Source organism: Danio aesculapii, chromosome 15 (assembly GCF_903798145.1).
Source record: "Danio aesculapii chromosome 15, fDanAes4.1, whole genome shotgun sequence".
Taxonomy (NCBI): domain Eukaryota; kingdom Metazoa; phylum Chordata; class Actinopteri; order Cypriniformes; family Danionidae; genus Danio; species Danio aesculapii.
The window spans coordinates 19770677-19792748 of record NC_079449.1 but is presented as its reverse complement, the minus strand read 5'-3'; the positions used below and the strand labels follow the sequence as shown (position 1 = coordinate 19792748).

Below are 22072 nucleotides of genomic sequence, written 5' to 3'. Positions count from 1 at the left end.
ACCAAATATTTCGCTATTCAAATACTAAATGTAACATTTCTAATAGTAGAATAGTAAAACACCAGCTTTACTACCCAATACGTTTTTACTTTTTTTTATTAGATTTTTTTTACTGTACGTAAAGACAGAAGTTCATGAATGTACATTCGTGTGAGAAAAAACAAGTCACCAACCTTTACGTCATCAGAATCACACAGTATATTTAGGAGTTAATGCAGGCTTTTTATCTATAATACAGTTTTATTCCAGAGGATTTAATAAGGCCACGTGAAGTGTAAACAAACACAGACTGCAGGTTCAAGAGCTTTGGAGCCATCTGGTTATTAATTCTTTTCGAGCTGTCAGATTTCACTACTCTCCTCTTTGTTTTGATCCTGAAGGGAGCAGCTGGAGGCACGCAAGTCTGAAAGAATGGCCTGCTCGGGATCGGGCTGGACGAGGGCTCAGCTCTAAGATGACTGGCCCCTGGTACCTGTCTCAGTGATGAAGAGCACCTCCACCATCTTCCTCCTCACTCTGGCTGTCTTGTGCAGAGCTGAGGTACACCATTGAGATGCACATTTGAAAGCTGGTATTAGGAAAGAGCTGCTCGTGCATTTCTGTATTTTAAATGGTATATTTACACGAATAGTGGTAAAATTATACAATAAGTGTATTTTTGGTATAGCATTAGTTGAGTTAGCATGGCATAATAATAAAAGATATTATGCACTGAAAATTATTTAGTGTGTAGTAAGAATTTTCACTCAGAAACTGCTGGTAAATTCACCAACAGCAGTTTTCTCAACCATGTTTCTAAAGGCCCACCAACACTGCATGTTTTGGATGTCTCCTTTCTCTGTTACACCCAATGCAGGTCTTTCAGTCTCTGCTAAAGAGATGATGATCTGAATCAGGTGGGTTTGGTTAAGGAGACAAATGTGCAAGGCTGATGGTCCTCCAGGAACGTGGTTGAGAAACACTGACCTATAAGATACACTCCCCTCTCTCTTACGCACTTTGTTAGAAACAATTTTATGTTTCTGTTTGTACAGATAGCTATTTTATATTTTTATTCTTTGTACTTTATTTTCTACAGCCACATTGTATATATCAAAAGTCTTTAAATATTTTATATTTGCTTTTATTTTCTATTGCATGACTTCAATTTCTACATAATTCATTCATTCATTTTCCTTTGGCTTAGTTCTTTATTTATCAGGGGTCACCACAGCGAAATGAACCGCCAACTATTCCACCATGTTTTTTACGCAGTGGATGTTCTTCCATTTCCACATAATTTAGATTCCTATTGTTATTATTATTAACTTTGCTACTGTTGTTACTATTTTAAGGTCATGAGTGGTTGTGTAAGCATTTCACTGCATAATATACTGTGTAAACAGAGTTTTAATTTCAATTCATAATTAAATATAAAGAAATGGAGGGTGACAATGTGTTAAAATTGGGAAGTAAAGAGTCTCTCAAGTAAAGAGACTGAAATTTACTCCTGTTTAGTTTACAACAATGTTTTTAGAGTATTTTTTACAGCATGGACATTTATCTTTGTCAAAGATTAATGAATACATAATTATTCACACATTTTAATGATTAAGAAATTGACATTAAATTGGTCTAAATAGCTTTTTCTTTTAGTAAAGTTTAACGTTTACTTCATAAATCCAAGAATGTCAAAACTTATATTCATGTTACAGTTTTTCTCAGTCACTTTGGTACCTTTCTCAGATCAGAATTGAAATTTGCAAAACAGTAAGTACATTTCTCAAAACAACACAAACAAATAGCAAAACAGTATTACCTGCAAAAGCCAGTCTCTTGCTCAAATTCCTTAGTTCATCTCTCAAAGCTAAATTTCTGTGTCAATGAATGTGTCAGTGCCGTCAGAATGACAAGTCCTTGTGTCATTGTGTACGGATAAGACAGTCAAATTACTTAGTCATGTTGACTATTATATTTAACAGTGTACTCTGGAGGACTGTCTGATGTAAACTATGGCTATTTTTTCTTTTTTTTTTTTTTGCTGTTTGTACTGTACGTTGTTGCCAGATCATGTCATTGTGACACATAAATGAAAAGACAGCACTGTATAACAAAGAAAAAAACACAACAAAAGTATAAATGTGAACAGGACAATCTCCTTTCAGATGCACCTTCATAAGACAAAGTCAAGATTCACCTGGGAGAAATTTACCAATTCTAGATAGATTTAAAACAAAATGTCTAATGGAAATGCATAGAAAAATGCCTTATGGCTAAATATTAGGACTACTTGTTCAGCCATTTTGCATGTAAAGACTTATGAACAAACAATTAAATGTTGTGGGGGGTGAGACTATTCAACAGAGACCAAAATAATACATTTTGATCAACATGACATAAGCAATTGATAATGTACTGTAGGAAACATCAGAGAATTGCACATAATCATTTGCATGGATGTACGCATTTGCAGCTTGTTCAAAGAAATGAGAAACTGCTTTTCTGATGTGCACAAGTGACAATGATGTGAAGATTGAACCAGTAGTTTTGACTGTTTGACTGTTTCAGTTTTTAACTGAACCAAAGTCGCTGAGAAAAACTGTAACATTTATTCAATATTGCATTCAGCAGTATTATCAAATAACTTTTTATAAATTACACATTTAGTTCAATAAGAGGCAAATTTAAGTTTTATCATTTTTGTGCTATATTTGTAACTAAATCTTCAGTCTCTATTCACTGTTATTCGTAGCAAAATGCAAGGAAAGGTGTCATTGTTTTGCATGTAGGGCAATGCACTCAAAAAATGACATTTGCTGTTTCTACATATTTACAATCTACTTATTTAAATTGACCTGAAACATCACGATTCTTGGGGGGAACGTAAACATAATTGCTTAATGCTCAATCTATTTAACTGTGTAAAAACTGTTTAAGATCACATTTTAAGTAAATAACACCAACTTTGAAATGTGTAACCTCTTTACGTGTCACTGTATGTTTCAGAGAGTGAGTGGGAAGACGGTGAAGGACACAGTGCAGGAATGGAACAGGTATCGGAGCGAGTGCATCATGAAGATAAGCTCACAACCAACCCCCTCTGGTAAGACTTTCCCTCATCCCATCTGTGTGTATGTGTGTGTGTCTATGTGTGTCTACATCAACACTGCAAAACAGCTAGTTGGGATTTACTATGTATATAAAGAGCAGTAAACACTTTAGAGAGGAACATTTCACTAACCACTCTGAATGCTGTATATCTTATTTGCAGTATAAATCTCAGGAGTGTCCTTACGGATAATTATAGCAACTAATATGAAAATTTTAAGGATTAGCTGTACATTTTTCATGTGTGATATGAGCTCTGACAGGATGGTATGTGGAGGTAATTAACCTCTCTGGATGAACGTTGTCATCACATTAACTCTATTTTCTCCATTAGGTTTGTTTTGCAAAAGCATGTTTGATATGTACGCTTGTTGGACAGATGGAGTTCCCAACACAACAGTGAAAGTGCCGTGCCCCTGGTATCTGCCCTGGCATGATCAAGGTATGGCTGCCAATGATAGTGCCAGCTGGCTTATATATACAGTTCATACATACAGTACATATATGCATCTATACTCTATCTATCTATCTATCTATCTATCTATCTATCTATCTATCTATCTATCTATCTATCTATCTATCTATCTATCTATCTATCTATCTATCTATCTATCTATCTATCTATCTATCTATCTATCTATCTATCTATCTATCTATCTAGAGATTATCTAGAGAAAAGATTATCTGAGATTATAGAAAAAAGATTACATCCCAAAGGTGCTCTATTGGATTGAGAACTGGTGACTGTGGAGGCCATTTGAGTACAGTGTACTCATTTTCATGTTCAAGAAACCAGTCTGAGATGATTCACACTTTATGACGTGTTGTGTTATCCTGCTGGAAGTAGCCATCAGAAGATGGGTATACTGTATTGTGGTCATAAGGGATGGACATGGTAAGCAACAATACTCAAGGAAGGTTGTAACGTTGGTGCGATGCTCAATTGGTACCAATGGGCCTAAAGTGGGCCAAGAAAATATCGCCCCTAACATCCTGGTTATTTGAGTTACTGTTGCAGTTCTATCAGCTCAAACCAGTCTGGCCATTCTCCTCTGACCTCTGGCATCAACAAGGCATTTGCACCCACAGAACTGCCGCTCACTGGATATTTCCTCTTTTTTTGTTGTGCATGAAAATCCCAGTAAATCATTTTCTACCCCATTCTGATGCTCAGTTTGAACTGAACAGTATTTAATTTTTGCAGTAAAGGGTTGATAATTCAATCTCTGTTTTGGAATACTATTACAGTATACTAACCAGAAAAATAAAAAGCACCATTTGTTTATTTTTTTAAAAGTCTTTGTTGTACAAGTTTAACAATGCTCATAATTTACTTACAAAGAAAATAATTCTTTCTAAGTCAAGCTATTCAGTTCATCTGGTGAAACACACACACATATACACACACAATGTTGCAATAAAATATTGTGCAGACCTACTCTACTACTACTACTTTGAACTTGAGGATCTGTTCTGTGTTACTTTCTTCTGTAGTTCGTAATGGGTTTGTGTCGCGGGAATGTGGTCCAGATGGCCAGTGGCTCACTGTCAACCACAGCAGCACATGGAGAGACCACTCACAGTGCAATGCAGATGGCAGACAGCAGATAGCACAGGTACAGAGACCCCAAACTCAGCATTAAATCGTGTCAATGCTGTCACTCTTTGTTTTTGTAGCTGATTTATTTTTATGTAAATATTTTTGCTGTTTGTTCAAACTAATTACAGTATATAAAATGGCATGAAATAACACAATTCTTGAGATTTTTTGGTGACAACTTAATTGTTTTATGTTCAATTGACTTAAATTTTTGAAGTTAACTTAATTGATTTGTGTTGGGATAACATCGATGAATTGCATTTTTTAGTGTAATATGCCTACATCAAGAAATTATTTTTACTCATCAAGGCTGAATCTATTTTATCCCATTATACAGTACAAAATAAATCAAATATTAAATAACTGTTTTCTATGTCAATATACACTCACAGGCCGCTTTATTAGATACATCTTACTAGTACCGGGTTGGATCCCCTTTTCCCTTCAGAACTGCCTTAATCCTTCGTGGCATAGATTCCACAAGGTACTGGAAATTTTCCTCAGAGATTTTGGTCCATATTGACATGATGCATCACGCAGTTGCTGCAGATTTGTTGGCAGCACATCCATGATGCGAATCTCCCGTTCCACCACATCCCAAAGGTGCTCTATTGGTTGAGAACTGGTGACTGTGGAGGCCATTTGAGTACAGTGAACTCATTATCATGTACACGAAACCAATCTGTGATGATTCACACTTTATGACGTGTTGTGTTATCCCACTGGAAGTAGCCATCAGAAGATGGGTATACTGTATTGTGGTCATAAGGGATGGACATGGTAAGCAACAATACTCAAGGAAGGTTGTAACGTTGGTGCGATGCTCAATTGGTAATGGGCCTAAAGTGGGCCATGAAAATATCCCCCACACCATTACACCACAATCACCAGCCTGAACTACTGATACAAGGCAGGATGGATCCATGAGACTCATCTGACCTGGCAACATTTTTCCAATCTTCTATTGTCCAGTTTTGTTGAGCCTGTGCAAATTGTAACCTCAGTTTACTGTTCTTAGTGACAGGAAAGGTACCGTTGTAATGACTGGTTATTTGAGTTACTGTTGCAGTTCAATCAGCTCAAACCAGTCTGGCCATTCTCCTCTGACCTCTGGCATCAACAAGGCATTTGCGCCCACAGAACTGCCGCTCACTGGATATTTCCTCTTTTTTTGTTGTGCATGAAAATCCCAGTAAATCAGCAGTTTCTGAAATACTCAGACCAGCCCATCTGGCACCAACAACCATGCCATGTTCAAAGTCACTTAAATTACCTTTCTACCCCATTCTGATGCTCAGTTTGAACTGCAGCAGTTCATCTTGACCATGTCTACATGCCTAAATGGATTGAGTTGCTGCCACGTGATTGGCTGATTAGAAATTTGCGTTAACAAGCAGTTGTTAACAAATTAATGAAAGGAGTTCATTTTTATTTTATTTGACTCATTACTTATGCTCACATTGGTATTAAAAATGACTTTTGAGTCCAACTGAAAGAAACCAAAACAGCAAAAAACAGTTTAATAGTGACGCATGGGCAATTGACGTAAAATATGAAACTAGCTCTGCGAATTTTTATGCAGTTCGGTAATTTCATGAGGCAAAGCACTTGGAAATGCGCCACACTAGTGTCATTTGCAGAGCGCTGAACTCATTTCTTACTGCGGTGCAGCAGACTTTATCTCCTACTCACAGAGTTATAGGCTATTACTCGCTATAGTGATCCATGAATATAAAGATGTCATTGCTCTTAGCCTGAGGCGGCTTTTCAAAGGCTGTCAGCAGAGCAGAGTTAGACAAATGTCTGCAAGTCTGCGAGAATGAATTACTCAGTGCTCTAAAGCTTTGTCTTCATGTCCCACACGAGACGTCTGAGGAGGTTCAGAATCACATGATTTGATATGACTCATGTCACTTCAGTGCCGTTCTCTCACTCGTTGTCTTTTACAGGAGAATCAGATGATGGTCTTGGCCTATTTCAGGGTGATGTACACGGTCGGTTACTCTCTGTCTCTGGCCAGCCTGTCTTTAGCACTCATCATACTTCTCATATTCAGGTAAGTAAGTGCTTTCTTTCATCAAGACATAGGGCTGGGAGATATGACAAAAAATCCATGATAAGTGACCCTGGAGCTAAATACAAAACAATCATAAGGGTCATTTTACTTAAAACTGAGATTTATATATCATTTGAAGTCTTATGAAAAGCCCAGCATTTTTTACGGCTAATTTGAAAATCGAAGGGTTAATCATATAAAAATCGCATTGCATCATTTTCTACCAAGCTGTTAAGCTAACGCACCATGAACTATGACAAATAAAGGCATACATTCACAAAGCCGTATCATAATTAAGATCCAAGAGCATGCAGATGTGAATGTCTGATTTCCCAGAGGATATCTTTTTTTTTTTTGCTTCGCTTTACCATGGAGGTCATTAGCTGTTGGTGTCAGCAGGAGAATTGCATGTTTAATTCGTCATGAATAGAATAAAACTTTCAATCTGCTTTTGTCTCTTACTGCAGGATAGGACGATATTTGGCCAAGTTGAAACTATTTAAAATCTGAATTCTGAAGGTTCATAAAAATCGAAATATTTCTCTAATTTCTCCATAGAAAACCTCCTCTGAATTTGTCCAAATTAAGTTCTTAGCAATCCATATTAATAAAAAAAAATCAAAAGTCAAAAGAGTTTTTTTTTGTTTTTGTTTTTTTACAAAATGTACAAAATATCCTTATGGAACATAATATGCAAATGAAAAATGACTCATGTTTTCATGAGAGGTTTTGTTTTCCAGTCATCTCATATCCTGAGAATGATACTGTATATGTGACTGTACAGTATGCCTTTATATATATATATATATATATATATATATATATATATATATATATATATATATATATATATATATATATATATATATATATATTCAATCTAATAATATTCAAGCATTAATTTCCATTTGGCTTATTTATCAGGGTTTGCTATAGCTGAATGAACCGCCAACTATTCCCGGCATATGTTTTATGCAGCGGATGCCCTTCTAGGACATAGGAAACACTCATACCCTCTTGCATTCACACACATATACACTATGGCGAATTTTGTTTACCCAATTCACCTATAGCACATGTCATTGGACTGTGGGGCAAACCGAAGCACCCAGAGGAAACCCATGCAGAAATCCACCCGGAGGAAACCCGCATAGAAATGCCAACTGGCCCAGCTGGGACTCGAAACAGCGACCTTCTTGCTGTGAGGCAACAGTGCTAACCTCTGAGCTACCGTGTTGCCTTATTTATTTTATATATTATATAATGTAGAAATATATAATAAATAAGGCAACACGGTGGTTCAGGGGTTAGCACTGTTGCCTCACAGCAAGAAGGTTGCTGTTTCGAGTCCTGGCGTATGCGTTTTTCCCAGTGCTGGGTTGCAGCTGGAAGGGCATCTGCTTTGTAAAACACGTGCTGGATAAGTTGGTGGTTCATTGCACTGTGGCAATGAATAAAGGGACTAAGGTGAAAGAAAATGAATGAAATATATAAAAAATTATTTTATATAAAACACATTTCTCAAACAAATGATTACAGACCCAAGAGAAAATGTTGCTAAAAAACATTGAACTTTGAAGCTTGCAACTTTCTCACCATTCTGATATTCATATCCTGTGGTGGAGTGTAAGATTGCATTCATTCAAATGATGCAAAAGTATTAACATAAACAATGTATTTTGCGACACCACAAAAAAAAACGAAAAAGCAAAATATGAAACTATATATAAAGAGTTCTGATGCAAAAACCTCTAAGTGCTATGTAGAATTTTCTTCTACAATGAGCATTTTTCTCTGCCTCTTATGTTTATGTTCAGTTATTTCATGTTAAAATTGCTGAAAATAACCTATTCTTTGCCATAAATGTGAAATTACTGAATCAAGAGATAGGAGTCTGAGAAAATTTCAAATTTTAGAAGAAAATTTCAGATGGCACTTAGAGGTTTTTGCATCTGAACTCTTCATAAGTTGTCCATACAATATCTTTTGTCATATTGCACAGCCCTAGGAGGACGCATATAAAATGGAATGCAGATCAGAAAAGGAAACATGATTTGGACGAATAAAATCGCATTGCATCATATTATACCAAGCTGTTAAGCTAACGCACCATGAACTATGACAAATAAAGGCATACATTCACAAAACCATATCAAAATTGAGGTCTGAGAGCATGCAGATGTGAATGTCTGATTTCCCAGAGGATATCATTTTTTGCTTCGCTTTAACATGGAGTCATTAGCTGTTGGTGTCAGCAGGAGAATTGCACTTTCAACTCGTCCGTGAATAAAATAAACCTTTCAGTGTGCTTTTGTGTGTCACTGCAGGAAGCTTCGCTGCACACGCAACTACATCCACACCAACCTGTTTGCCTCATTCATCCTGCGAGCCGTGTCCATCCTCACAAGAGACGCGCTGCTCATGAAAGATGCTCCCGAGTTCAGGGACAACAAAGATGTTTCTATCGTTCTGAGTGACCAGGTAAGCAGGAACACTCAGTCTACTACTGTACTTACACACTTTTTCATCAAAGGTCAGATCATGTTCTAGTTCACGTAAAATTTGTGTTGTAAGTTACATCAAGGGTGGCACGGTGGCTCAGAGGTTAGCACTGTCGCCTTACAGCAAGAAGGACGCTGGTTTGAGTCCCGGCTAGGCCAGTTGGCATTTCTGTGTGGAGTTTGCATGTTCTCCTATTTGCATGGTTTCCAACAGTCCAAAGACATGAGGTATGAGTTGATTGGATAAGCCAAATTGGCTGTAGTGTATGTGTGAGAATGTGAGAGTGTATGGGTGTTTCCCAGTACTGGGTTGCGGATGGAAGGACATCTGCTGCGTAAAATATATCCCAGAATAGTTGGCGGTTCATTCCGCTGTGGCGACCCCTAATAAATAAGGGACTAAGCCAAGGGAAAATGAATAAAAAAATGAATTTTAAAGGAGTGGTCCACTACGATATCATATTTTAAACTTTAGTTGATGTGTAAGGTAGATGTGTGAACATAAACAACATCTCTGAACGTAAGATGCTCAAAGTTCAATGTGAAGGGAGACATTGGCTTTTAAAGAGTTAGCTTAGCAAAGCCTACAGCGAACAAAGTTTTGGGACTACAAAAAATACATCAGGGTTAATGATGTCATTAACCCTTCAGGTTCCGAGCATACACTACACGCAGCAAAAGGGCGTGGCCAGATGCACTGTCATGTTATAGCAGAGATGCTTTCTGGTGACATGGAGCCGATCTGCGAATCACAGCACATTATGTTAGCCGATTAATCAGAGCCTCTTTAGGGTGGGCCTTTGGGAGGAACTAGGAAATATGATTGTCATTTTAATGTTAGCTGAGTGGCTGTATATAATTAAAGTAAGATATATGAAAAAATAATGTGATTTTTTTACAAATGAAGCATGAGCACATATTGCTTTGCATCTTATAAACACTTATAAAATAAGCCTTAAAAATACCCTTTGGACCACCCCTTTAACACTATTATAACACAATTTTTTTCATTTAGAAGGTAATTAATATTCTATTTTGAAAACCAAGTAATTTTTTAAGCAGGTTTATTTAAGAATATTTCTTCTAAAAATATAAATTTTAAGAATACAGTAAAAAATAATTACTAATCAATAGAAATGTTCATAAAAAAACTATCAGCGATTAATCTGAAAACATCTGTCATTCATGTCACTTTACAGTGGTGAATAATGGATTTTCATGGGGAAAAATAACACATGAAAAATGCATTGTATAGCAGAGGACACAGAGTGAGTTGTTGCCAGAAATGCGCATGACCGATGTTGTTTTAAACATGAGAAGTGCATTATATTCAGCATTTGCTTTTCTGGAGATCACAGTTGCAATGAGTGTATAAAGGTCTTGTGAGGTGCTTTGAAATGTGCATTTTATTCAGTGTATGGCGTAATCTCAACTGAAACATGAAGAGAGGGTGGGACAGAGTAGCCCCTCCCCTTTTTAAAAAACATTTATTTTCATTACAGCTCTGCCAGTGAAAGCAGTTGAGCTCAAGTGCATCAATTGAAAAGCAAACGAGAACCTTGAAGGGGTAGGGCATGTCAGATACCAGAGTGTGATGGGTCAGAAGATTTAATAAGAAACTGAAGGTATGAGGTGAAAAAAAATCATTGATCCATTTAGGCAGAAATGACAAACTGCAAGCTTTAGACGTTTATAACAGGTTTGTATCTATTAAACACAAAGTTTGTCACTGTTTTGAAGCACACTAGCTTATAGATATCCTTAAAACAAACATACTGATACTAACATCTTAAAAACTTTATTTTAATTTGATATGACCTTTAAGTCTTTGTTGTCTTTCTATCAGGTTAAACCAGTCTGGTCACTCTCCTCTGGCCTCAGACATCAACAAGACATTTTCACCCACAGAGCTGACATTCAGTTGGTTTTTTAGGGCATTCTCTGTATATCCGAGGATCACACTTTACAATAAGGTTCCATTAGATAATGTTTGTTAGATGACATTTCTGTGTCTAAAGATCGGGTCATCGTGACCATGGCCTTCGATCACTGCCTAATTCACAATGCACAAGCCCTTTATGGGCTCTTGCAGGTGGTGAGTTACATGAGGATAGCCACATCACTCCTTCCAGTGCCTGGTTGCGGGGGGACAAATCTGGCCATCAGGCACTCGTATGAGCCCCAACCCCACACCTGGATACAGTTCAACGTCTCGGTCCTAGATTTTAATTTACGGTCCTAGATTTTTAACTAAGATTTTAATAAGAGAATAGATTAAATGTTACATACCAAAACATTGTCTATCGGATGTGAATAAAGCACATAATCTAAGTATGATTAAAGATAATTATTATTATTGGAAAGGACATTTATTTCGAACTGTGATCAAAACTGACTGAATCTCAAGAAGAATTTCAACAGACCCTAGCAAAAACTGACTGTATTTTTATTAGATTTAAAAAAAGTGTTCATTGCTTTTCATGTTAGTAAATAAATACATAAACTAGCATTAACTAATGAAATCTTATTGTAAAGTGTATCCAACCAGCATAGATGGTTCTGCACGAAAACCCCAGTAGATCAGCAGTTTCTGAAATACTCAGACCAGACTGTCTGGCTCTGACAACCATGTCACAAAATCACTTCAATTTCTTTATCAATGTAATGCTGTAAGAACTAGATCTTATGGAGTAGATCTTATGGAGCACGTCCACATGCCTAAATGCTTTGAGGAGCTGCCATGTCATTAATCAAGCATCAAAGCAATCGCTAGTTTCGAAGTAAATTTTATTTGCAAACAGATATTCAGCTTCAGATATTCAGTTTCTTTTTAATAGTGCCTATTTTTGGCTCTTCGGTCAAGCTCACCTATAATCCCACTAAGCAGTCTGCTCACCATGAGAGCCAGGATTTATTGCATAAACAATGTAATATGCCAATAATGGACCCTTTTTACATTTCCGTCATAGTTGAGTACACTGAAGCGTGCAGCGAATGGGAGAGCACCACACAACTGTTTTTGCATTCCTATTTGTTTAAATAATAAAAGAAAAACTCAACTCAAAAAAATGTGTGCGACTGATAGCATTAGAAACCCCTCACAATACCAAAGTGGTACTTCGTTTTTGTTTTTTAATTTGATGCAAAGATGAACTGATACAAAGTATACAGTAGCTTTATAAATGTACATACAGCATAAATGAGTACACCCCTCACAGATCTCTCTTGTACATTCATATTTTCGACTGGATTCTTTACAACAATATATTTGTACATATACATTAGATTAGTCAGTGCCAAAGCCAAAATTGGAAATAATCTAACAAAGAAACTCAAGATCAGTCCAAAAATCGGTCACACTTTATTTTGATGGTCCGTTTGTTGAATTTAAATAACATTGCATCTACAAGCCAACTAATTCTCATTAAATTATAAGTAGACTGTTAGGTTGATGTTTGGGTTAGTGTAAGTTGACATGTACTTGCAAAGGTTCTTCTAGTCTCAAATGGACCACCAAAATGAAGTGTTACCCAAAAATGGCTATACCCAAATTAATATGTAGGTGAAAAATAGTGAATAAAATTTTCATAAACAGGAAAAATCAAGAGAAACATACAAAATATACAATTATATAGTCTGTTTTTTTTTTTGCAATAGCTTATTTGTATTCAAATGTATTATTTTTCTATTTCTAAACATGTTTGGTGACCAAACTCTTATTTTACTTGACATAACTGTTTAATAAAACAGCTTTGTTTAATTACTCCAAAATGTATTGCATATATTCACTGATAATGAATAAACCTATTCATTTTTAAAGCATGGTGTACTCATTTCTGCTGAGCACTGTATGCTTTTTTTTATAAATTAAACTATTAAAATCTTTCAAGGATTTAAGTTGCTGATGACCATTAAACACATCATAACCTCTGTCCATAGCACAATAAAAGCAATGTTTATTACAAAAATATTTAACGCACCTTAAACCCTCACAGGTGATGTCAGGCTGCCGTGTGGCTCAGGTCCTGATGCAGTACTGTGTCGGCGCCAACTACTATTGGCTTCTGGTGGAAGGTTTATATCTCCACAACCTGCTGGTGCTGATGGTCTTCTCAGAGAACAGTTACATTTGTGTATACTTCTTCATCGGCTGGGGTGTGTAACTGTCATCAAGCTGTCATGAAAACAAAGAGTAATACATGAGGGTGAGTAACTTTTCATTTTTGGGTAAACTATCCTTTTAAGACTAATAGTTCACTCAAAAAATGAAAGGTTACTCACTGTGCAGTGGTTCCAAACCTGTATGAGTTTTTTAAATTAAAATTCTGTTTAACCCAAATAAAGATATTTTAATAATTGTTGGAAACTGGTAGACCACCCGCTTCAAATGTTATCACTCGATTGAATGGGCATTATAAGTGGTTATCACCTGACAGATATGGGCCAGTAGGGGTCTTATCTTCTGTTAGGGGCTGTTATCATCCATCCACATGGTTAATCAGCTATAGATCACATACAGCTCTGGCCAGATGTTAACGAGGATTATTTAGATACATAGTAGATAAAAATACTATGGCAAATGTTCAATGGCTGCCACTTCCCAACATTCTTAAAAATATCTTCTTTTGTGTTCAACGGAAGAATGAAACTCAAACAGGCTTGGAAAAATAGGATGATGACCATAAATCAAATATAACTGAATTAATTAAATCAATTATTAAGGAAGTTTTAATGTATTTAATTTAAACACAAATATTACAATTCATATCACCAAAGCTGAATTGTTACTATCATTTAAACAAAGTCATGTTTGAATGAACATGCACAAATATGGTGTTTGGTCTGATGTTTTCTGACAGGAACGCCTGTGCTCTTTGTGGTGCCTTGGATAGTTGTTCGTTACTTGTATGAAAACACAAGGTAAGATTTGCCAAGGCTTGATGCAACAGCTTTCTTTCTTTTGATTAAAGATTAAGCGTGCCTATACACTCTCAGAAATAAAGGTATGCGATCTGTCACTGGGGTGGTACCTTAAAGGTCCATATTAATACCTCAAGGGTACATACAGTATTAGTACCAAAAAAGTACAAAAATGTTCCTCTCAAAATTTTTAGGTACTAATATATACTTTTGAGGTACCAATATGGACCTTTAAAGTACAGATGTGTACCTTTGAATAGGTACCACCCTAGTGACAGCTCGCGTACATTTATTTCTGAGAGTATACAGTACATTTCTTCTGCAGGTGCTGGGAGATCAATGAAAATATGGCATATTGGTGGATCATCCGAACGCCAATCCTTTTGGCCATTTTAGTGAGTTTTTACCGCATTTACTTCAGTCTGCCTTCAATTTTAATCTGTATTTATGTATTTGAATTTCTGATTGATTTAAAGACTTGGAATTCTCTCTGTTTGAAAGAAGCAATGGAATTTTGTTTTAATTGCCACCATCTTTTAAAAAGATGTCAAATGCCGTTTCTCATTAAAGCCAGAGATGAAAGATCTGCCCGACTTTACAAGTAGGATTTCTTTCCAATGGTTATTTTGAGTGGAAGTTGAGAGAATTCCAAGTCCCGAGTCATCTGGAACACAACGTATGAATAAGCAGTTAAATATACTCTCACTCATGTATTATACATGGATGACTCATTAGTCCAAATCATCCTCAAGGAAGTTTTTCTGCACTTTTTGCAAATCATTGTGAGCATACAGTATAAGTCACCATCAGCTAGGAGAATTTAGTGAAGTATTACTGAATTATAGTTTGAAGAATGGAATAATAATATAAGAAGAAGTCTTTACGTTGTGTTTTCTACATGTAATTATTTATATATGAGTTTGAAAATGATCCTATTTTGCAGGTGAACTTTTTCATATTTATACGGATTATTCTGATCCTCATCTCCAAATTAAAAGCACATCAGATGAGATATACAGATTATAAATTTAGGTAAGAATTTGAGTTCCCTTAAATATTTCAGATTTTTTTGGTTTAATAATGAAATGTCTTATTTGTTTGTTTGTTGATTAAAATTTTAGTTTCAGGTTTTTCTCAGGCTTTCATTGTGTACTCATTTTTGCTCCATGACCTTAAAGATTATTAGAATATTTTCATGAATATTGATTTAGAATATATTACTATTATCAGAATAGTTTTGCCTTTGATACTGACTAACTTAATATAAAACCAATAAACCGGATTTGCACAAATATCTCATTGGCTTTTCCTGAAAAAGGTCAGGGTGTACTCATTTCTGGTGGTAAATATATATAATTCCTCCCAGCATCTGTTTACAGATTTGCTTATAACAGTATAAAAATTGCTGCTTGAAACCAACCTCTCTTACTGTAGTTTTCCCTTGTGCTAGCAAAATCTATATCTCTGAATTCATCCTTGTTGCGTAACTGGAAGTGTGTCACGCAAAGCTTTTGATGTTTCAACCTTTTTAAAGGAAATGTTTCGTCCTCTTCTTCAAATGTCAGCCTTAAGGCCAGCGTTCATTTTAGAGAACATTTCTTTCCCTAGCAGAGACAATATTTCTATCCCTGAAGCTTAAATCCTGTTTAAGTAGAATAAAATCTAACATTACAGTGGTAACAATGATAGAGGCTAATTAGATTCTTGCTTTAGCCTCAGTGCCTCGCTATTGTCATTTAAGCTTCTTTTGAAATTGCCTATTAAAAAAGCCTTTGATTTTTTTCTTAATCTGAAAGCATTGGTGTTAATTCTAAAAACAAATAAAAGAAATCAACCGCAAATTTGTAATTGAACTTACAAATGATGATGACATTTTAAGGTGTTATGGTTCAGGTTATTTTACTGAAAAATCGATGACTGTAATATTCTTGGTGTTTCAGATTAGCCAAGTCCACACTGACCCTCATTCCCCTGTTAGGGATTCATGAGGTGGTGTTTGCAGTGATGACAGAGGAACAGACTGAAGGAGTGCTTCGCAATGTCAACCTGTTCTTTGAACTCTTCTTCAATTCTTTTCAGGTACAACTAAGCGAATCAAGGGAGACAGACCGTGTCACAACATGGCCTAGTTACTGCTTTACTTGTTTTCCATCACACACATTATTTTGATGTAGTGTAAGTCCATACAGTTAATGCGGTTTGACACATTTGCTCTCGTTGCCCCTCAGGGTTTTCTGGTGGCCATATTATACTGCTTTGTCAATAAAGAGGTAAGAGGAGTCAATATATTTGATTATTTTATACATATATTTTTAATAGTATTTCAGTACTGAGACTAAAATAACATTGTTTAACATTGTATCAAATTTTCAGCATCATTCAGCCTGATTCAGAAATCTTTAAATATGCTGATTTAAATATGCTGATTGGCTGTTGTACTATGATTGTACTCAAACATTAAATATCATTCATATAATTATAAATGTTAGAATATTTTTTGAAGGAACATGTGGCACTGACGTCTGGATTAATGATGCTTAAAATTCAGCTTTAAATCTGAAATATAAATTACATTTTGAACTACATTTAATAAGAAAACAATTAGTTTAAATACAAATTTTCTACGATTTTTAAACTTTTGACTGCATTTCTGATCAAATATATCCAGCCTTATATTATTAAGGGTTAAAACATCTTAACCATTGAGTTAATTTATACAAAAACCAATACATTATTGAAATAAAAAAATTGTATATGTTGCTATTATTTAATGTGACCCGTTTTCATTAACTTATCTTTACATTGCTCCCTTTATGTAAATGTTATTTTATTTTTGTTTAATTCAGAAAGAAAATTCTGCTATGAACTCATCTTAATGTTGACCCATTGACTTCAGAACACAAACTAAGTTTTTTAAATCTGATCTGAGAGATTTCTGCCCTCCACTGGAAGTCTGTAGAATTTCTAATGCTTTGAAACATCCATAAAACCAAAACTCCCTAGAAATCAAGCAGTTTAATGCAAAAACCAGCAAAAGAACTCAATTTTAATTACAATTAAACATTGGTCAGCAAATATAAACAGAAGCTTAGAGTTCCTGAGTTCTGAGCTCAGAGTTCTGCTTGATGCACAAGAACAAATCTGATTGGTTCTTGTGGAAGCTCAAACAGCACAATAAACATAATAAAGCTAAGGTAAAGCTAAAGGTTCTCACACATCGAGCAAGCATGAGCCTCTATGATCAAGTCTGAATGCTGTAAACACTGTTTGCTCATCAAAGTTTAAACATGAGTAAAAGCCCAAATTAAATCTTATAAATAAATTGTTCATTAATTCATGTGGATCTCTTTATGAATATTTTGAGAGTCACATTTTTGAGTGAACAGACTATCAATGCAGGGACAGAAATGTCAAAATGTCTTGACCGAATACCTTCTGACATGTAAGTGAATGACAGAATTTAAATTTTGTGTTGAAATAATCTTTGGCTAATCTGCTATTTTTACATATTCCTTGGGTCCAGGTACAGTCGGAAATCAAAAAGAAATGGCAGCGATGGAAACTGGGAATAAGTATTTTGGATGACCAGCGTAACACAGGTAGCAACACTCAGCCGGTAGGAACCGGTGCTCAATGTCACCATGACCCGTCCTGCTCTCCCGAATGCCCTCTGGACAGTGGCAGCCAGCTGTCCTCAGACCCAACACCCTCCATCCAACACCACTACCATCCTGGAGCAAAGAAAGGCAAGGCGTACTGCTATATATCTGCCCGAAAGCAGGTCGTCAATGGGTTGGATGTGCCAGCTTTACCGCAGTGTGGTGGAGAAGGAGCAGGCATGTATTCTGAGAGCTACTGCTGAACGTGACTTGGTCTTTTTATTATCACAAGGATATTCCTACATCACATTATTCACGTAACGTCTGGCAACCCTTTTTTTGTGTTTGATATTTACCACTATACCTCATTTTGGACACCAGATGAATTTTGTTATGTGCCAACGATATGGATCATATTATGTACATTACCACAAATGCAAATATAGATTGACGTGCATGTGGATTATCTGTTGGACGTTCAGAGGTAAGGCACGCAAACATCATATAGCCTGCAAAATCAACTAAATAAGCATAAGTATGTTGACTTTTTACCACGCAGACATTAATGGTTACAGGTTTTGAGTCAGTAAGATAAAAAAATTAATAGGATGAATTAAAAATGACAGTACAGATTACATTAGCTATGTTTCCATCCACCTATTTTTATGGGCATTTTGGATATTCGCATTAAAAATGGTTGATGGAAATGCCAAGATGCACATCAATTTTGAAAATGTGCATAAACATGCGCAAAGAGTAGGATAAACTTTTTATTCGATAAGAACAAATTCTGAACAAATTCCAGTATTCGCATTAAAAAGTCATGTGTTTTTGTTATACGTGTAAAATATAGATAAAAATGTGTGTGAATGGCCAAACCAGCAGGCTGAGCACACTGTAAAACATCTGAAATGTTGTTTTGGTGATTCTAAAACACAGTGTTTTTATATTATTAATTACCTCCAGAACTGTCAAGAGCGTCTGCGCTCTGCGTCTGATGCCTTAAAATGCCACCACGCGTTCAGTGCATGTTGACATTGTCTTCTGAGGCGCAAATTATTTATTAAATAAAGAAAAGATTCATGCAGCTTCTCATACTGCAGCAAATGCAATTTTTACTTTTGATATTTGGCGCCAGTTTATCAGGAAGTGACGATTTTGTTCTCTTTGACTTGGATGGAAATGCTGCTTTATTCGCATGTTTTTTATGCGACATTCCAGTTATGCGCATAAATTTTATTCGCATCTTGGATGGAAACATAGCTAATGTTAAAAAAAAAGTAAAATAAATACTGTTCTTTTGAAAGATTGAAAAAAGAAAAATGTGCATTGATTAAAAAACTTTTATTTGAGTGCCAAATCGGCATATCAGAAAGAATTTTGAAGGATCATGTGACTAAAAGATTCAGTAATTATACTAAAATAAATCAGCTTTTTGCCATTACAGGAGAGACAATAACTAATATCCCTTCAAGAACCAATAGCATTCTCTAAAAAAATTTAAAGTGATTTTTTTCCTCAATAGAACATTAAGGAGAAGTTTAAGTTGAAACTGTGATCCTTGGTGACTGCTAAATACTTTGAGAGTCAAAAAACAAAACAAAGTTAATACCAGTGGCTCCTTGTAATACATTTAAAGGCACAAGATAATTTTTGCCACTAGAAAAAATGCATAGTTTGAGGACCTTGTGTCTGAGTGTGGAATCATGGGGGTTGTGCTCTTTAATACATCCTACATCACTCTTGAAGAAATCATGTTTATGGGTGAGCTAAAATATTCAAAACTTATTATCATGGTAGCATGAAGCAGACTAAGGCTGAAAGCCATAGAAACGGAATGAGACATTTCTGCAATCACTGATGAGAGACAAACACGATGTGACTCAAAACCAACATACACTCATTCTGAAAGTGTAGCCCTATATACATTTCTGGAGATCGCGATTTATGTAGCCAGAAGAATGTATGGCTGCATTTTATCTTTAAAATAAACGATACGGGAGCAGTATGATGCTGTTCCTTTTTTAACTTACCAGCTTACCTCCATATGTACGGCTTTACCGCTGTTACCAGTTTATCTGGTAGCTCGACATGTACGTTGGCAGACTTGAGACGCAAAGCGGAGTTGACCGCAACAATGGGAAGAACGGTTCCAGAAAGCAGGTAAGGCAAAAAAGCTAATAAATAAAATAAACAAGTAAATAACAGGGTGAGAATGTGGTAAAATCTGAAAATGTAGTAAAAATCAGGCGAGGGCTTGTCTTTCTCTGGATTGCTTTTTAAAACACTGTGATTGGGTTTAGCGAAGGCGGTGGGCGGGTCAGTCGGTGATTTTTAAAACACTATTGGTTGGGTTTAGGGAAGGGTGATGGTGGGGATCGTTCAGTTGGTCAGTCAGTAAGTCAGTCAGTAAACAGCAGCCTCTGGTGGGTTTACATGAGAACAACAGGTGCGAATAGCACTCATGAGTGAAATTTGAAATCTGAAAAAACATACACAGTGGCCTCTGGTAGATTCATGAAAACTAAAACTGCAACAACAAAAAAAAACGTAGCTTCTGGGGCATATTGCTCTCTCCAGAAATGTACATAGGGGTGTGTAACCAGAATGAGCTTGGGTTGCTCAAAACAGCAGAGCTTTTATTATGCCACAGTCGACTGCTTCCGGTTCTTCATGATCACATGGGGGAAAAGCAGTGCTGTTTTATCAGACTAAATACAATATCTGTGCAGTCTAATAAATTACACAATACATTGAAGCATCTTTGGTGTTTCTGTATTTTCCATAAAACCAAACTACAAATCGAGGTTGTGTCGCTAAACAAAATTGCTTATTGATTTGAACATTTCTCGAAACATTTAGGATAATGTACAAAAGTAAGCAAAATATATGACACTGTTCTAGCATTTTATTTTCTAAGGACCACTATTTATTTTCTTTTTAACCACTCAGGACCACAGTTTCAACAACAAAAATCTCAAATGTTCATCTGAAGAAAAAAAATGTCATCTACATCCGATTACATAAAAATGTTTAGAGTGAACTATAGGCTACCTTAAATTAAACGTATAAGATGTCCACATCATCACTAGCCTGAAGTTCTTCTCACATTATACAGGGAAGTGAAGTCCATCCTCAGCCTGATATGATAAGTGCCTCTGGAGGTGTTAAATGTCTAATGTCAAGGTTTTAAATGGCTGTTATGCAACCCTCTCAAACAGGACTACATGCTCAAGGCGATCTGTTAAACAGCAGGAAATCTAATTCCTTTTTTATGCTTTTGCATTCCACTCGAAAGCCTAATCCAGCCTCATTCAGTGCCATGACAGGAACCAACTGTGAACTGTAGTATGTCTACAACAGAGTTTCAAGAGGATTAGTAGATCATTTAGTTAATAGGCAACAGTAACAACATTATTAAACATGGAAACAGTTTGCTTCCAAAACCATATGAAGGCTTAATTCTGTTTATGTTTTGAAACACTATTTCAGTAGACTCGTTTTTTCTACCAACATGAATGGAAGAGTGCAATAATAATAGTGATATCTATGTAGTTTATGAAGTGTCACTGTGATTTCTATTCAATATATCAAGTCCTTTCTAAATGTATTCATTAAGCGAAGGTGGTTGTTTTATTGCTTTCACACTGGGGTTGTTTTTGGATTCATTGACGTCTAAAGCCACCTGGCGGATGGAGTGAGAATTGCACATGATGTGTCCTTTGTAGAAATCTTTTAGCAACTGCTAAATGACATTAACCAAGTGCAAAGAGTCTTTCAAGATTTGTCAAATTCGGTATGATGTTGTTATTGTTGAACTCTTGTTAAGATAATCTGGTTCTGATGAATCCACTGTAAAAGATGCATAGGCTAGTAATTACCCACATATCATTTGTCCAGTAGCTAATCATTACAAAATAAAAAGGTCGTTCTCTCTCACTGAGTTTTACCTTTAAAGATGCAGGGCATTGGGATGAAAGGTCACAGTAAAATGTAAAGATGTAAATTGACGTCTAATTGTATTTATGGAGACAAAAGATAATTAATTGGAAGGTGTTTGTTGCGTCAGGTGTGTAAACACGTGATTTATAGAACGCCGCTGGTTATCTCATGGCTGTGTCCTTAATTCGCTGCTATACCCTATTCACTATTCCCTTGTTCACTAATTTAGCCCACTTAAAAGAGTGAATGAAAAGTGCGAGTGCGCTGTAAAAGATGCCGTTGTGTGCCTTGCTGATTGGCAAATCTCTCAAATTGAGTTTTCACACTTACTAGTCAGACTATACGCGCTATAATTGACACTTACAGC

At 35.9% G+C, this 22072-nt stretch overlaps 1 protein-coding gene across 1 annotated transcript; it reads left to right on the top strand.

Annotated features, from left to right (window-relative positions):
* The first annotated feature begins 388 nt into the window (after positions 1–388).
* Positions 389–18559, top strand: gipr (gastric inhibitory polypeptide receptor). The gene is made up of 13 exons (XM_056473813.1): positions 389–540; positions 2986–3082; positions 3422–3529; positions 4582–4703; positions 6637–6743; positions 9071–9224; positions 13240–13399; positions 14104–14164; positions 14490–14559; positions 15108–15196; positions 16105–16243; positions 16393–16434; positions 17688–18559. The coding sequence occupies exons 1-13, from the start codon at positions 484–486 to the stop codon at positions 18024–18026; spliced, it is 1545 nt and encodes a 514-aa protein (XP_056329788.1). The 5' UTR covers positions 389–483; the 3' UTR covers positions 18027–18559.
* The last annotated feature ends 3513 nt before the right edge of the window (positions 18560–22072 follow it).

What these genes read in the sequence shown, in the direction of transcription:
- gipr (XM_056473813.1), top strand. Translation starts at nt 484, where the DNA reads ATGAAGAGCACCTCCACCATCTTCCTCCTCACTCTGGCTGTCTTGTGC. An exon ending in TATACAGATTATAAATTTAG is followed by an intron (nt 15,197 to 16,104) that starts GTAAGAATTTGA and finishes TTGGTGTTTCAG; the next exon opens with ATTAGCCAAGTCCACACTGA. An exon ending in TCTTCTTCAATTCTTTTCAG is followed by an intron (nt 16,244 to 16,392) that starts GTACAACTAAGC and finishes GTTGCCCCTCAG; the next exon opens with GGTTTTCTGGTGGCCATATT.